General features: G+C 36.9%; 2 protein-coding genes across 4 annotated transcripts; one reads left to right on the top strand and one right to left on the bottom strand.

Annotated features, from left to right (window-relative positions):
- Positions 1–468: 468 nt before the first annotated feature.
- Positions 469–3194, top strand: LOC121254014 (heat shock protein 83). Its single transcript, XM_041153975.1, has 4 exons — positions 469–729; positions 884–1025; positions 1175–1455; positions 1562–3194. The coding sequence occupies exons 1-4, from the start codon at positions 592–594 to the stop codon at positions 3110–3112; spliced, it is 2112 nt and encodes a 703-aa protein (XP_041009909.1). The 5' UTR covers positions 469–591; the 3' UTR covers positions 3113–3194.
- A 512-nt stretch (positions 3195–3706) lies between these two features.
- Positions 3707–8144, bottom strand: LOC121254013 (protein REVEILLE 6). 3 transcript variants are annotated; one of them, XM_041153973.1, is made up of 8 exons: positions 7839–8144; positions 6796–6853; positions 6413–6536; positions 6155–6331; positions 5915–6019; positions 5032–5141; positions 4397–4456; positions 3707–4175 (listed from the first exon to the last, which is right to left on the bottom strand). In XM_041153973.1, the coding sequence occupies exons 1-8, from the start codon at positions 8081–8083 to the stop codon at positions 4128–4130; spliced, it is 927 nt and encodes a 308-aa protein (XP_041009907.1). In that variant the 5' UTR covers positions 8084–8144; the 3' UTR covers positions 3707–4127. The 3 variants fall into 3 exon arrangements, with proteins under 3 accessions (XP_041009907.1, XP_041009908.1, XP_041009906.1); XM_041153974.1 differs by having other exon boundaries at positions 3707–4171; positions 6155–6325; XM_041153972.1 differs by having other exon boundaries at positions 3707–4171; positions 7839–8143.
- Positions 8145–16547: the final 8403 nt, after the last annotated feature.

Below are 16547 nucleotides of genomic sequence, written 5' to 3'. Positions count from 1 at the left end.
TGGATTGAAAGATTTTTTTTTAATTATTTGAAATAGTTTTTAAGAATATTTGTAGAAAATTCGTTATCAAAGACCGTGCATCTCAAAATTAATAAAACTTTATTATGAAAATACATAACTAATAAAAAAACATTATTATTATTGTTGCTGCGTAGACGATTATTATTAAGGGTTAACACGTGTCCTGAAGCTGCTTGAATCGGCCAACTCGGACCGACTGACTCGCAGAAGTTCAGAACGAACATTCGAGACTTCACAACTGGACAGAACTTTCTCGATTTGGCGAACAAACGACCTCGTTTCACCTGCTCAACTAATCTGCTCCTTTGCATTACCGCTTAAACTTCTATTTTTTAAAAAATGGGTAAGTCGAGAGAGCCGTAGAAGAATCCAGAACGACACCCCCCGGGGAGAGCTTTGGGACCTCTAAAAGCCTCTCGCTTTCTTTATATAAAGAGCATTTCCACCTTCTTCTTTCGCTAATCTAATTCCCAAGCAATCTCTGATACTCTCTCTCTCTCTCTCTCAAGCATCTTTCTGTAGCTTCTCTTCGATTTCCTTTATTTTTTCCTCTCGAAGCAATTGGTGTGAATGGCGGACGTGCAGATGGCTGATGCCGAGACCTTCGCTTTTCAGGCTGAGATCAACCAGCTCTTGAGCTTGATCATCAACACCTTTTACAGCAACAAGGAGATTTTCCTTCGCGAGCTTATCAGCAATGCCTCTGATGTATTTCTCTCTCTTCCTATTTCCCTCCCTCTGTTTTGGCTTGTTAGTTTCGTCAGTGTTAATTACGCCGAGTTTTTTCTTATAACCATTATCGGGCTTTTTAAATTGAGACTTGATTCATCGTTTTTTTTTTTTTTTTTTTTTTTGGTACTAGGCTTTGGATAAGATCCGATTTGAGAGTCTCACGGACAAGAGCAAGCTAGATGCTCAACCGGAGCTCTTCATTAGGATCGTCCCTGACAAGGTCAACAAGTCCCTCTCTATCATTGACAGTGGCGTCGGCATGACCAAAGCAGGTAATCAGAGATGCTCCCGCTATTTTGCTTTCGTCGATAAGCTCTGAATAACTAATAAGCCTTTGAAACATTCACGCTTGGATTTTGCTCTATTCTTTTGCTGTTTGGTGGTTTATCTGACCTTAATACGTGACTCATTTTGGTAATAGATTTGGTTAACAACTTGGGGACAATTGCGAGATCGGGGACCAAGGAATTCATGGAGGCGTTGCAGGCCGGAGCAGATGTGAGCATGATTGGTCAATTCGGTGTGGGTTTCTACTCGGCTTACCTTGTTGCGGAGAAGGTCATTGTAACCACGAAGCACAACGACGATGAGCAGTACATCTGGGAATCCCAAGCCGGTGGTTCATTCACCGTGACAAGGGACGTTAACGGAGAGCAACTTGGCAGGGGCACTAAGATCACCCTCTTCCTCAAGGAGGACCAGGTAAAACACCATTTTCATTTGAGTCCTGCATTGCCTCGAATGGTTTCGTATGGTTCTGGGCGCTATTTGAAACGAGTTGCTTATATTGGTTATTGTTTTTGAGCAGTTGGAATACTTGGAGGAGAGGAGGATTAAGGACCTTGTGAAGAAGCATTCTGAGTTCATTAGTTACCCCATTTACCTCTGGACCGAGAAGACGACTGAGAAGGAGATCAGTGATGATGAAGATGAAGAACCCAAGAAGGAAGAGGAAGGAGATGTGGAGGATGTGGATGAGGAAAAGGAGACCAAGTCGAAGAAGAAGAAGATTAAGGAAGTTTCTCACGAATGGCAACTCATCAACAAGCAGAAACCCATCTGGTTGCGCAAGCCGGAGGAGATCACCAAAGATGAATACGCTTCCTTCTATAAGAGTTTGACCAATGACTGGGAAGAACACCTCGCTGTCAAGCACTTTTCTGTCGAGGGTCAGCTTGAGTTCAAGGCCATTCTGTTTGTTCCGAAGAGGGCTCCATTCGATCTGTTCGACACACGCAAGAAGATGAACAACATCAAACTCTATGTTCGGAGGGTGTTCATTATGGACAACTGCGAGGAGCTGATCCCCGAGTACCTCGGATTCGTCAAGGGTGTGGTGGATTCCGACGATCTGCCATTGAACATCTCGCGTGAGATGTTACAGCAGAACAAGATTTTGAAGGTGATCAGGAAGAACCTTGTCAAGAAGTGCATTGAGATGTTCAATGAGATTGCCGAAAATAAGGAGGACTACAACAAGTTTTATGAAGCTTTCTCTAAGAACTTGAAACTCGGAATTCATGAAGACAGTCAGAATAGGGCCAAATTGGCTGATTTGCTCCGGTACCACTCCACGAAAAGCGGTGACGAGCTGACGAGTTTGAAGGACTACGTGACTCGAATGAAGGAGGGTCAGAAGGAGATTTACTACATTACTGGTGAGAGCAAGAAGGCCGTGGAGAACTCTCCATTCTTGGAGAGGCTTAAGAAGAAGGGCTACGAGGTGCTCTTTATGGTTGATGCAATTGATGAGTATGCCGTTGGGCAGTTGAAGGAGTACGATGGTAAGAAACTGGTTTCTGCTACGAAGGAGGGTTTGAAGCTCGAGGATGAGAGCGAGGAGGAGAAGCAGAAAAAGGAGGAGAAGAAGAAGTCGTTCGAGAACCTTTGCAAGACGATGAAGGATATATTGGGAGACAGAGTGGAGAAGGTCGTCGTATCTGACAGAATTGTGGACTCTCCGTGCTGCTTGGTGACCGGGGAGTACGGTTGGACCGCGAACATGGAGAGGATCATGAAAGCACAGGCACTAAGGGATAGCAGCATGAGCTCCTACATGTCGAGCAAAAAGACGATGGAAATTAACCCTGACAACGGTATCATGGAGGAGCTGAGGAAGAGGGCAGAGGCTGACAAGAACGATAAGTCGGTGAAGGACCTTGTGTTGCTGCTCTACGAGACAGCTCTCTTGACTTCTGGATTTAGCCTTGATGATCCAAATACGTTTGGTTCTAGGATTCACAGGATGTTGAAGCTTGGTCTTAGCATTGACGAGGAAGAGACTGGAGTAGAGGATGCAGACATGCCTCCGTTGGAGGAAGATGCCGCCGAGGAGAGCAAGATGGAAGAAGTGGACTAATGTTCTGGGTTTTGGGGGTTCTGTTGGTAGAGTGCAATTCGGTATTTCGGTCCTATGTTAGAAGCGTGAGCCTGACTGTTCAGGTGGAGTGTTTTTTTTTTTTTTTTTTTTAAACAATATCTGTGTATTTGGGGTCTGTTCAAAGGGGAGGGTCGTGATCTGTCATGTAAGCATCTACATATGTTTTTCCTTCTGGGTCTATAAAAAATAGTTTTTCTTTTTTATTTTTATTTTTAACTCTCTATTCGTGAAGTAATACATAATCGGATTTTCCTTAAAAATAAAATATTGGATGAGACGAAAATTCCTTTGCGAATGACAATAGGAAAAAGAACCAAAGAGAATTCTAGGGGAAAAAAAAAAAAAAAAAAAAAAAAAAAAAAAAAACAATGGAATAACAATTAACAAGCAGCATCAACGATGCGGCCCTTCTAGCTTAACAATTAGCTGAGCGGTTGACCCACGAACGAGAAAATATGAGGCCCACGCACACGCATAGACGCAGCATTCATACTTTCAGTTTCAGATGTGCAGATATAGAACCATCCATTGCGCAGTAATAAAAATATAACACAGATGACAGATTAGCACGAATGACTGGCATACACTGTATATTGCACCTTTCAGAAAATTAAAAAGTCAAAACTTGACAACAAGACTTTCGACACTGTACAGTATCAAAAGGTCCTTCAAAGAAACCAAACCAACTATTACTATACATATTCCCGCAATACGGTACGTTCTCCTCCTGATTTTATCTCGTCGGATATTACAGGTGACGTTAAAATAACAACAGTTACATCAGCCAAATTATTTGCCCAATGGCCTGGCCATGTGAGCAACCCTAGTCACAAACCCGTGCCCCCCCCCCCCCAACAGTATCGACATATTCTTTGAGAGTAAATATATGAAGAGAAAACACAGGGCACAAGGTAAGAACAAAAACTCTTACTACTGAAGCTATGCAACATTCACAAACCGGTTGTTGTACAATGCTTTAACTCCTGCATTTTAATTAGCTGCATCTGTGCCAATCTCGTTGGATGACAGCAACCTTCTCTGCATTAAAGCAACATATATGCATTATATTTAAAAAAAAACAAAAGAAAAAAAAATAGGTGCTTATATAATACACATATAACAGCAAAACATTGGTTTTATTTTTCCAGAAATAAATGAACAAGCATAACATTGGTTGTTCAAATATTTCACGACCACAAAAGAAATACCTTAATGCCGAGAAAAGAGAGTATCATAAAACAAAGAGCTCAAACAGGGCCTTACATGATCCTCGAAATCAGGGCTGGTCAGATTGATGGACAGGTTTCTCATTAACAGAAGCACCTGAAGACGAGACAAAAATATGAATAAATTACAACATGAGTCATCTTCAAAGCATAATTTTTACGATTGTAGCAGTTAGCAGTGTTAAAAGCAAGCCCCGTCACACTAAAAACACAAAGTACCAAGGGGATAGTGCTTCTTGATCTCAAAGGTACTGTTTATGTGGTTTAAGCGCAACAAGCATGCACTTTCTGTGGAAGTGCCAGGCTATTTTTCGTTACAAAAAAGTATGGTCTTCAATTACAGTAAGTGTTGACCAGCAACCAAATAAAAATTACCCTTGATTAATGACAATCTCTCTCTTTTACAACTTTTTGGAAAATTTTGTCAAAAGGTGTTTGCATTCGGTCATTTCTACCATGATGGAATACAATTTCTACGGCATAGAAAAACAGATTTTGTAAATTGCAAGATATTAGCATCTACAATTTTTCATAGTATCTACTATTAGTGGAAAACTCATAATAATTTGTAAAGATTAAGCAGCATCTTTACTATCAAACAATACACATCATATAACCAAGTAATGTACACCATATTAAAAAAATTGATCAACATAATTTAGGTTTACGTACTGTTTCCACATCTATAGGGTCCATCTTCTTTAGCTTCTGCAAATGACCAGTAGCATTCGGATCAAAGACACTGCCAATGAAGTTGTATACTTGAGCAAAGTCAGGCAGAACTGCATCAGACGAGGGTTTTTGAGTATGTATACATGATGAATCACCAATAGCATGTGAGAAAACCATCATTTTTTTCAGTGATGGAGGCGAGGCACACACGTACAATAATCCCACATAAATATGTACATATGAAGAGAAAGTGATCAGTGGTGGTGAGTGATGTTCAACTAGATAAAAGAAGTCTAAGTTGCATCAGAAGATTTCTACACTCTTTCCAATAATCCAGTATCCAACTGAATGACTGCTATTCTTCAGCTTATATCTAAATGATAGGAGCCGCAAACTAGATATTAAAAAAATTGTTGTAAGCAAGAGATCATACTATCACTAATCAATCATTCATAAAGCTTACATTCACATAGCCCTACCAGTGGTTGGACACCAACATCACGTTGGCGCCCCAGTGGACACCAGCATCACGTTGGCAACCTCAGAAAACAGCAGCGTTCACATTTTGGAAATTTAGAACATCAAGCATTCACGATCATTTTTTTTAATGTAATAGACAGCACCCTTGATCTTGAACCCATGACCTCCATCAGGTTTTCATGTAGAGGAGGAGTCATTTCAGTTGGAGCTCATTCGCTCATAACATGATGGAATGGAAATTTCATGCATTGATCAACAGATACCATATTCTAGATAAACCTCCATACATCTGCCATGAATCTATTTATGATCAAGATGAAGGAAATAAAAACTACTGTTAAAAACATTTGGTACAAAAATTCCAGAAAGAATAATACAGCCTTGAAAGAATTAAAGCACTCACCTCTCAATGGATGGTTCGGATCTCCTTTATCAGTATTTTCGGCAACTGGCCGTGCTCTTGGAGTGCTTTCAGTGCTACTGCAACAGTTATTTGCCACTGTTGGCCCTGGAAAGCAAACATCATATGGAGAACACATGCCACTTAGATGTCAATTTTGCAAAAGATTCAAGTAACATTTACATATCTATTGACTAGAGATCAGGTTGATGTTAGTGAAATCCAAATGTGTAAGAACCAAACCTTTTGTTCCATGCGACATATTAATGGTCTGCACACTGTTGTTTCTCCAGGAAGACACAGCAGCACTAGGAACAGGACTCCTAAGCATTGTCGAGGAATCAGGCCTTAAGTCATAGCAAGATTCAAGCAAAGCAGATGAAGTTTGAAATGACCCTGACACTTGTAAGAGCACTGGAGCTGCCAAATAAGATATGAGCTTGACGTTGCACTAGGGTGGTTAAAAAAACCTAATCATACGGGGAAATGAAGAATGCTGACCATTTTTTGAAGCCTTCTGGGGATATGGATGAGCAGCTTTCCTTTTTGGCCGGGGTGGAGGTAAATGTTCACTTGTCCCATTCTTTTGAACCTTCATAAAGTACTTCTGCGCATGGCTACGTATCTGCAAAAGGTCCTTCTTAGTATTGGTACTGTTAATAAATGAACTAAAGTAAATGAAATTACAAGAACTGTATGAGTCATGAGTTGAACAGTCAATAACTCCCTCAACACTCGTTGAGACTGAAAAAAAATGATAATCACCAGAAAAAGAACAGAAATGAAAGAGGAAAATAACTGGATTACCATGTCAATGAAAGAGTCAACATCTAGATGTAATGAATAATTAGAAAACAAAATGGGAGTTCTGCGTTCAAGATTACCTGTATAACAGTCTTAGAACCAACAAATGCTTCAATCTTTTTCCAGTCACGGTCAAAACTGATACGATAAAGGAATATAAAATAATATCAGGGAATACTGTGTTGGCTTTCAAGCAATTAAACCAAGTTTTAAGCAAACCAAGCTTTTTGTTTTTTACTGACAAAAAAAAAAAAAAAAAAAAAAAAAAAAAAAAGGTTCCTCTAATTTGACTCAATAAGAGCCCAAAAAAGTATAACTCTAGAAGCATTATCAAAATTGTAATGTGTAACTTTCACAAATTTCATATAACCTATTTACTACCATGTGATAATGGAATCATCAAAGAACTTAAGTCGAGTACGCAAATGAAATGTTTTTTTTTTTTTTTTTTTGATAGGTAGTAAGCAAATGAAATGTTCTTTGTTCAAATTCGTCAATTCTTACATTCCAACTGATTTGGAATTTAATAATTCACTGAGAGCTCATTTGCTCGGACAGAATAGATTGATTTTAGCAGTAAAGAAAAAGAAAGAGAAAAATGAAACTTACAACCATAAATTTCTTCTAATTTGAAATACATGCACCGATCAAGAAGAAAAGAAATGCATGCATACACATGTCATATACATGTGTGTGCGTGTAGAAAGAATACACTGTCTTTTCGCTTCTCCACATCATCTCAGCAAATATACAAACAATCAAATTCAAATTGTGTTCTTTGTGTTCACTTCCTAAGCAATCAAACACGTACAGCCTAATATATTCTCTTCCATGGAGCCCATCTATTAACCCACGAATTCCATTAACACTTGGAAATTCCGACGTCCTTTCCTTTTACACATTTTCTCAGGAACCAAACAAAAGCTAAACCTCCCTTCCAAGTATACCCAACCCAAAATACCGAATTCATTAACTAACAACTCCAAAATCACAATTGAATTTCTATTCCAAAAGTCCACAGCATATAGATTCAAATATATACACACGACCCTCAATATATACACAAACCCTAATTTAAACTTTTAACTCGAAAAGAAAAGAAGTAAGAAGGCGTGTTAATTACAGTTGGAGAGCTTCGAGGAACTTGTCGTGCTCGGGCTCCGTCCAGCTCTCTCTGGACTTGGTAATAGTGTAGGGTTTTCGGATCTTCTTATTCGCGTCCTCCGAAGAAGCGGAGGTAGATGACCCCGTCGTGGCAGTAGTAGTGGTGGCGGTGGTGGTGGTGGTGAAGGGTCCGAGTCCGGGAAGAGCCACTCCGTTTGGGTCCAAGTAGAAGCCCTCAGCCGGGTTTGGGTTTTTGGACACCATAACAATACTGTTGGGGGACACGGGAGTTTTGGGATCGAGGAAATGAGTTTTGTTTACACACGTTTGGCTGTAATAAGAGACACAGTATCCATAGTCATACGAACGGGCTCTTGGGTTGCCATCCAGTACATTAACCCTCTCGGTAGTGGAGGTGGATGGCCAATCATAGTTATTAGTATAGCATGGTTTGAAAAAACCTCGAGTTTATATTATTATTATTAAAAAAATATTTTAGTGATAGAGATTTCATTAAAAAAAAAAATACAAACTAATATGATAAAGTTATTATAAAATAAATTTAATAAATAACATAAAATTACGTCATTTTATAAATTTATTTTTGTGAAATAATCTTTTATATATGTGATATTTCTTATATTATTGTTGTTGTTATTATTATTAATTTATTAAAAATGTGTTACATATAATTTGAAAGGACAAAATACGTAAAGTTAGGTTTAAGATGGGATCCCATAATGCATAAAAATGAGTGTGTCGTGGAGTTAAGGATACTTGATTTGGATATGTTATATTCTTATAAAAGAACAAAAAACCATTAGTTATTAGATATGAAAAATTCTTTTCATTAGTCATTATTTAATATTGTAAATCTCACATTCTATAAAAAGAACTCAAATCTTTTTAAAAAGAAATTGTAATTGTAAGATATAAGGGTAAATAGTAGCTGATAAATAAAATTTTTCATTAGGTAGAACACATATTTGATTCTTTATGTGTCATACAATTTTACTGATTATCGTGAACTACAAAACAAATACTGTCTCATTTAAAAAAAGATCGTAGGTGAATGAAGAAAATAATTCATAAGATACGATACCGATTGGATAATGATATATGTATAATATTATATATTTTATAAAATAAGAATTTTTTATAAAATATTTTATTAAATTACTCTTTATTTTAAAATATAATTATGTAATATGTTATAAGATGCTATGTAATGTGTTATGCAATGAAAGGTGTATTCATTATTTTTCATTGAAAAGGATAGGAAGAGATAGAGCATTACGTTTGAGAGGGTGGGTACGTGGCAGACGCAGGCTGATTGGCGTTGAAATCCATGGGTCCACCACTCCCCAGCCCCAGTGGCCAGAAACAAACATGGTGGGATGTGTCTGGGGTGAGAGGAAGATATTTCCCTTCAAACATAAAAAGAAGGAAATAAACATAAAAATATCTCATGTTCTTTTCTGTTTTCTGTTTCCGTTCCGGTTTGGTTTTATTTCAAAGCACTTCAATCCTAAATTTCACAAATTTCATTTCAAAGCATAAACCAAACCCTCGAGTGGGTGTTGTCAATTAAGAATTAGGAGATATAAATGAAGTGTAAGAGTGAAAACTTCTCTAATTTCTTAGAATTCTTCAAAAACTGAACATTTTTTCTTTTTTTAGATTTTGTGAAAGTAAATACTAATTAGAAATCTCACAAAATTTGTAATGCACCAAAGTTGTCTAAACACTCAAAACTCGTAACTTATAGCTCTACTAACTTCCTCTAAAATTTAAAATACTTTTTCTTATAAACAAAAAAATTAGAGAAATGTTTTATAAACAAAAATTCTTATAAACAAAACTGAAAAGTTATGAGTTAATAAACCAAAAAATTAGAAAAATGTTTTAACTATAAGAATTTTATAAAAATAAACTCACAAATTAACCTGTTTCAATCTTGATGTGGTACGTTAGATGATAAAATTATTTTTATTATTAAATAGATTTAAAATATGATATGAAATTATATCAATTTGAAGTTTGTACCCTATAGCACTTCACAAAAAGATATACATTATTTTTTATAAGTTATATATCAATTCACGTAAAAAATCAAAGATATACATCACGTAAACTAAAATGATCGGGATTTATTATGCATCAGTCACTATTTACTCTCACATTTCACACTTATAACTTTTTCATAAGGTGTGAGTGTGTTTTTCATAAGGTATGAGAATGCTTTTCATAAGGTGAAGGGTGTGAGATAATGAATAATGGTTAATGAGAAGAATTTTTCAACATGATCATTAGTTCTAAATGAAAACTATAGCATACCACATACCCAATCTGAGATTGGAGCCACATCACACTTCGGCTGGGCCAAACCCTCCTCCCCACGTTGCTTCGCTCTTCTCTTTCATTATCAGAAACCAACTTTTCCCTCACCCTTAGAACATCCACATTCGGCTCTCCAAAATTTCTCCTAAATTTTGGCCAAAAATCATATTTTTCTAAACTTTCTCCTAAGTTTTACTTATCTCTAAAAAATCTTTTACATCTCACTCTCTATTTTTTTCTATTCTATTGAAATAATTTTTCTATATTCTTTCTTTATTATTATTTTGGAAAATGCTACAACCATTGTTATTCCTTCTCATTTTTGCTTCCCGCTTGACATGGGCATGCCACAGTGGCATGCATTTTTTTTTTTTTCCATTTTTGCTTCCCATTTTTTTCTTCCCATTTTGCCTTCTCCCTCCAGCCCATTTCATTTCGTCAAAACATCCATAGCATTACAGATTCACTCCCCTATGAGGACCCTCTGCATTTCGTCTTCCCTCCAACCCATTACAGATTCGCTCCCCTCCAATCCATTTCATTTCATCAAAACCATCTTCCGGTCGTAACCTTCCATCGTCAAAACCATCATCCACAACCCCAACCTTTGAAGTTCTTAACCACCGTCTGACCCATCACCACAATGTGGCCACCTTCACGAAGCAATCTCCACCCTCGACGTCATGGCCCGAAAGGGTGTCCATCCAGACCTCACCACGTACGCTGTACTCCTCAAATCATGCATTAGGTCCCAGAATTTCCAACTCCAAAAACTTGTCCACAATCAGTTCACACAGTCCCAACTTGAACCTAATTCCTTCATTTTCAACTCTCTAATCAGCTTGTACTCAAAGTGTGGGGATTGGGCTAAAGCAAAAGCCATATTTGATAGTGTAGGAGATAAGAAAGACTTGGTTTCTTGGACCGCAATGGTCACATGTTTTGCAAATAATGATATGGAATATGAAGCGATTGGGACAATTCTTGAAATGCTTGAAAATGGGTTTCATCCAAATGAGTTTTGCTTCGCGGCAACAATTCAAGCGTGTTCGATTGTGGATACCATGTTGATTGGAAAAATGATTTTTGGGTTTGTGATAAAAAGTAGATATTTTGAGTCCGATGTGTGTGTTGGGTGTGCATTGATTTATATGTTTGTGAAGGGCGGCGATGATGTGGATTTGGCAGAGGGGAGCGAATCTGTAATGGGTTGGAGGGAAGACAAAATGCAAAGGGTCCTCAGAGAGACGAAATGTAGAGGGTCGCGAATCTGTAATGCTATGGAGGTTTCAACAAAATGAAATGGGCTAGAGGGGAAGATGAAATTGGAATAAAAAAAAAAAAGGAAGCAAAAACGAAAGAAAAAATGCATGCCACGGTGGCATGCCCACGTCAAGCGGGAAGCAAAAAGGAGAAGGAATAATGATGGTTGTAGCATTTTCCTATTAATTTTCTTACTTCTCTTTAAAATCTTAACTACTTACTCTTTTTTCTTTTTTCTTTTGTTTGAACTATTACTCTCTAGCAAATATTTTTAACACATTGTCAAAAATTATTTTTTTGTTGGTACCATCAAATTTTTAAAATTATTGCATTTTTAAGAATAATATAAAATTTCTTCAAAATTCATTTTCCATCAGTAGTATTTTGTAATAGTTAAACTTTAAATGGTAATGATTTTATCATTTGTCTAACGGTAATTTTTTTGTCCTTTTCCCAAATGACATATTTTCAAATAGATTTTGGTGTATAAATACGAGCACTTGTTCTTTCATTGACATCTAGAATAATATAAGTTTCATTTCTAATTAAGAGAAAATTCTCATTCTGGTTTCATTATTTACTCGCTTCTTAAATGACTTGTTCTTTCTTTTGCAAATTATTGTTTCACTTAGACTCTGAAGATGAGTTGAAGATAATTCTTAATGAAAATGGAGGATCAATGTCTCATCATGGTTGTACTCGTCAACTTCGTAAATATATTAGGCGTGATAATTTAGGAGGTCAAGAATGGTTATTTTGTGAATATTTTGCAGAATCACCAATATATCCCCCAAATCTATTTCGAATGAGATTTCTTATAAGTCCTAAACCTTTTCTTTGTATTCAACGTGAGGTAGAGGTTTACGAGCTTTACTTCATCCAAAGAAAAGATGATGCTAGAAGACTTGGTCTATCTTCTCTACAAAAGATAATTTTTGCACTTAGAATGCTTGTATATAGAGTAACTGTCAATTTCATGGATGAATATATAAGGATTGGAAAAAGCACCACAATGGAGAGTTTGAGAAAGTTTGTGACTACCATTGTAAATATTTTTTTCAATGAATATTTAATGTCTCAAAATGCCAATGATATTACTCGATTGTTTTCTCTTGGTGAATAACGTGGGTTCCCTGGGATGCTAGAGAGCATTAATTGCATGCACTGGAAGTGAAAAATTGTATGGCTGCATGGTAAGGTATTTACTCCGGTCACCATCGTGAACCATCTATTATCTTAGAAGCGGTGGTATCATATGATCTTTGGATACGACATGCTTACCCGGTTCTTATAATAATATCAACGTGCTAGAGAGATATTTTATTTTCACCGAGCTTATCTAAGGGCGTGCTCCTCCATTCAATTACTCAAGTAATGATAATGACTACACTATAAGGTACTACCTTGCCAATAGTATTTATCCAAAATATTAATATTTGTTAAGACGATCTCATCCTCACAAGGGCAAAAAAAGAAATATTTTGTAGTAACAAAAGAATCAGCAAGAGACGATGTAGAGAATGCATTTAGGGTCCTTCAACAATGCTTTGCAATATTTTGTGGACTAGCTCGAATCTTTAAAGTCAATGATCTTAAAAAAATATAAAAGTATGCATAATTCTACATAACATGATTATCGAAGGCAAGAGAGATGATAATCATGTTCCCAACTTCGAGTACGAACAACTTGATGATAATCATATTCCCAACTTTGAGTATGAACAATCATAAAATTGAACTGATGAAGTTCATTCAACGTCATCATCAGATTAGAGACAATTCAACTCATTATTATTCGGATCTAGTAGAGCATCAATGGCAATTATATAGTCATAGTTAGAAATGTCTAGAGCTAGTGTAATATCTATTTCATAAGGTCTTTGTTCTTTCCATTCTTATGTACGATTTAACTTTCTTTATAAAATTTATTAGAGCTTATTCTGGCTACTTGTATCAAATTAATATCTGTTGAAAAAAAATTAAATTCTTGTGTTACAAATATTATCTTCATAAAACATGCATCCAAAATCAAATATAGTTATATACATCCATCGTAAAAAACATTATCCTTATACAACATCTATCCAAAACCAAGTGTCACAATGATTAACTTAGTTACAACAAATTAACCAATAAAATAACATGTTGGGTTGTCTGTGGAGTCTGGTTTGTGAGCAAAAAATTAAGAAATAGAGAGTTCACTCGACTATCGCTCGATTGAGCACTCGAGCGAAGCTCAACCCGTGAGTTCGCTAGAGTCTCGCGCGATAGTGGGATAGAGTGAGACATAAACCTTAGTGCTCGGTCAAATTGCACTCGACACACCGCTTAAGTCAATGTTGATTGGTTATTCTCTCGAGGCGCGCTCGACACGCCGCTCAAGCGAATGACCTAGTTTTTGCCAATTAAGATTTGTAGCGCCGTTTAGTATAAATATGTAATATTTGACTTATTGTTATCGATTTTTTAGCTTACTTTTTTAGAGAGAATAATAGTCAAATGAGTGCATATTATGTGAGAAAGTAAAAGCCCTAAAGAGTGAGCTGAGATTGAGCGATTATAATCTTCTCTGTTTAATAAGATTTCTGCAGTTCTGTAGACATTGGCAAGTTTCCGAACCATGTAAATTGTGTGTTGTGTTTGCTTGATTGTGTGTTTGTTTACTTTGGTTGCTGTTGTTGGTGTGTGTGTATTTTACACAATAACTGGTATCAAGATACAAGGTCAGATCTAAAGAAAAAGGATGGTTGGAAACAAAATGAAAGTACCCGAGATTGAGAAGTTTGACAACATTGGTTTTGGGTATTGAAAGGTGCAAATTGATGACTATCTCTATGAAAAATGCTCAATTTTCTATTGTTGGGAAAGAAACTGAAGAGTATAGATGATGCTGAGTGGATCGTGTTAGATTGACAAGTTCTGGGGATTGTTCGGCTAACACTATCTAGAACAGCGACACACAACGTTAGTAAGGAGAAAACTATGATGAATCTCATGACGGTTTTGTCAGGTATATATAACAATGTGCACTTGATGAAGAATTGTTCAATTTGAAGATGTTAGAATGTATGTCAATGACCCAACACTTGAATAAATTCAATACGATCAAAATCAACTATCTTCTGTAGAGATTGAGTTTGATGATAAGATCAAAGTATTGATTCAATTAGTATCACTGCCAAATAGTTGGGAGGCCATGAGGATGGTTGTGAGTAGTTCAGCCAATAAAATGAAACTGAACTACGATGACGTCCGTGACAATTGGGGCAAAGGACATGACAGGTCAAACTCTAAGAGCAGGGGGAGAACAAGACAAGATCTGGGCAGCAGATCATGTGCTAGAGTTGTGGCAAGCCGAGTCATATCAAGAGAAACTGTAAGAATCAAGAAAGTGTTGAGGAGAATGCAGTGAATGTAGTGGCTGAAGAAATACATGATGCCCTAACTCTTGGAGTGCACATGCCGATTGATGATTGGGTGTTAGATTTAATGGCTTCGTTCCATAACACCTCACATCGAGAGATCATGCAAAATCATGTTGTTGGTGGTCTTGGAAAGATGTACATAGCTGGTGGAGAGGCACTAGATGTAGTGGGAGTGGGTGATGTGTACATCACACTTCTGAACAAGGGCTTGTGGACTTTACAACAGGTCAGACACATTCCAAATCTGAAGAAAAACCTGCACTGTGGGACAACTTGATGATAGCAGTTATGCAATAGTGTTCTCTAGAGAAGCTTGGAAGATCACTAAGGGTGTATTGGTATTAGCTCATGGTAAAAGATCTAACGGTTTGTATTTAACATCAGGGTCCAGTGATGTGCAGAGAAATACAATAGTGCAAAAAGGCAATGACGTTGTTGGAAATATGTGTGTTGCTAGAAATATGTGTATTGTATTTTAGGTAAGTTAATTGTTAACGTATACAATTTAGGACTTCTATATTAATATTAATTGTATAGATATATTACCATGTATATAGCCTAAAAATTAGGGATCAGTTGAGGGCTTCCCGTGTATACCATTTGACCTACTTTCCTTTGTAAAGAGATATAACATATTGATAAGAAAGGTGTCAAAACACACTGAATGTCAATTTTTATAAAAGTTCTCTTAGTTTTGACATGGTATCAAGAGCAAGTTTCTAAGTCTTTGGCTTTTCGATTTTTTTTTTCTCTTTCGGGGGTTTGAGTTTGTGGCTTTCGACACTTTCTGTTGGTGCATTTGTGGCTTTCGGTAGTTTATGTGGGTGATTTTGTGGGTTTCGATCACTTCCGTTGCTGCGTTTATGGGTATCGGCGTCGTCTGTCTCTGTTTCTGGTATTTCTAGTATTTCTGCACTTCGGCGTTCTCTGTAGCGTTGCTGAGGAGAGGTTTTTGTTGCACTTCGTTGCTGTTTCGGTCTATTTTTATTACACTTTTGTTGTTGTTTTTGGCCTATTGTCTCGACGGCTCTGTTCCAAGTTCTGGTTTGTACTTGTTTCAGTGTATTTTTTTCCTGTTTCTTATGTGGCTATCCTTTTCGGTAATTTCAATTTGTCTTTTCTGGTCTGGGTGTTCTCAGCACTGTATATAATTTTCTCTGGATTGGATCATGTCATCCGATAAGTTAAAATCGTTTCACATTCGATTTACTGGTAAAAATTATTCTGCTTAGGAGTTTTAATTTCAATTATTTGTGAAAGAGAAAGAATTGTGGGGTCATATTGATGGGAGTGTTCCCGCACCTAAAGCTGTAGAGGCTTTGTCTAAATGAGAAATTAAGGATACTTAGGTTATGATTTGGATCCTTAGCTCGGTTGAGCCTCACCTTGTTCTCAACCCAAGGCCTTATAAAACTACCACTGATATGTGGAATTATCTAAACAAGGTTTACAATCAAGACAGTACGGCTCGGCGTTTTCAATTAGAGTATGAGATGGCTAATTTCAAAAAGGAAATTCTCTCTATTGAGGAATATTTTTCTGGTTTTCAAAATCTTTGGGCTGATTATTCAGATTTTGTTTATGCTAATGTTCCTGCTGCAGCTCTCTCTACTGTTCAAGCAGTGCATGAAACAAGCAAGAGAAATCAATGCTCCGTTCTGATTTTGAAATTGCACGTTCTAATTTGATGAATCTGCATC

Source organism: Juglans microcarpa x Juglans regia, chromosome 3D (assembly GCF_004785595.1).
Source record: "Juglans microcarpa x Juglans regia isolate MS1-56 chromosome 3D, Jm3101_v1.0, whole genome shotgun sequence".
NCBI classification, from domain to species: domain Eukaryota; kingdom Viridiplantae; phylum Streptophyta; class Magnoliopsida; order Fagales; family Juglandaceae; genus Juglans; species Juglans microcarpa x Juglans regia.
Note: the sequence above shows the minus strand (reverse complement) of the source record. Positions and strands in the feature narration are given on the sequence as shown.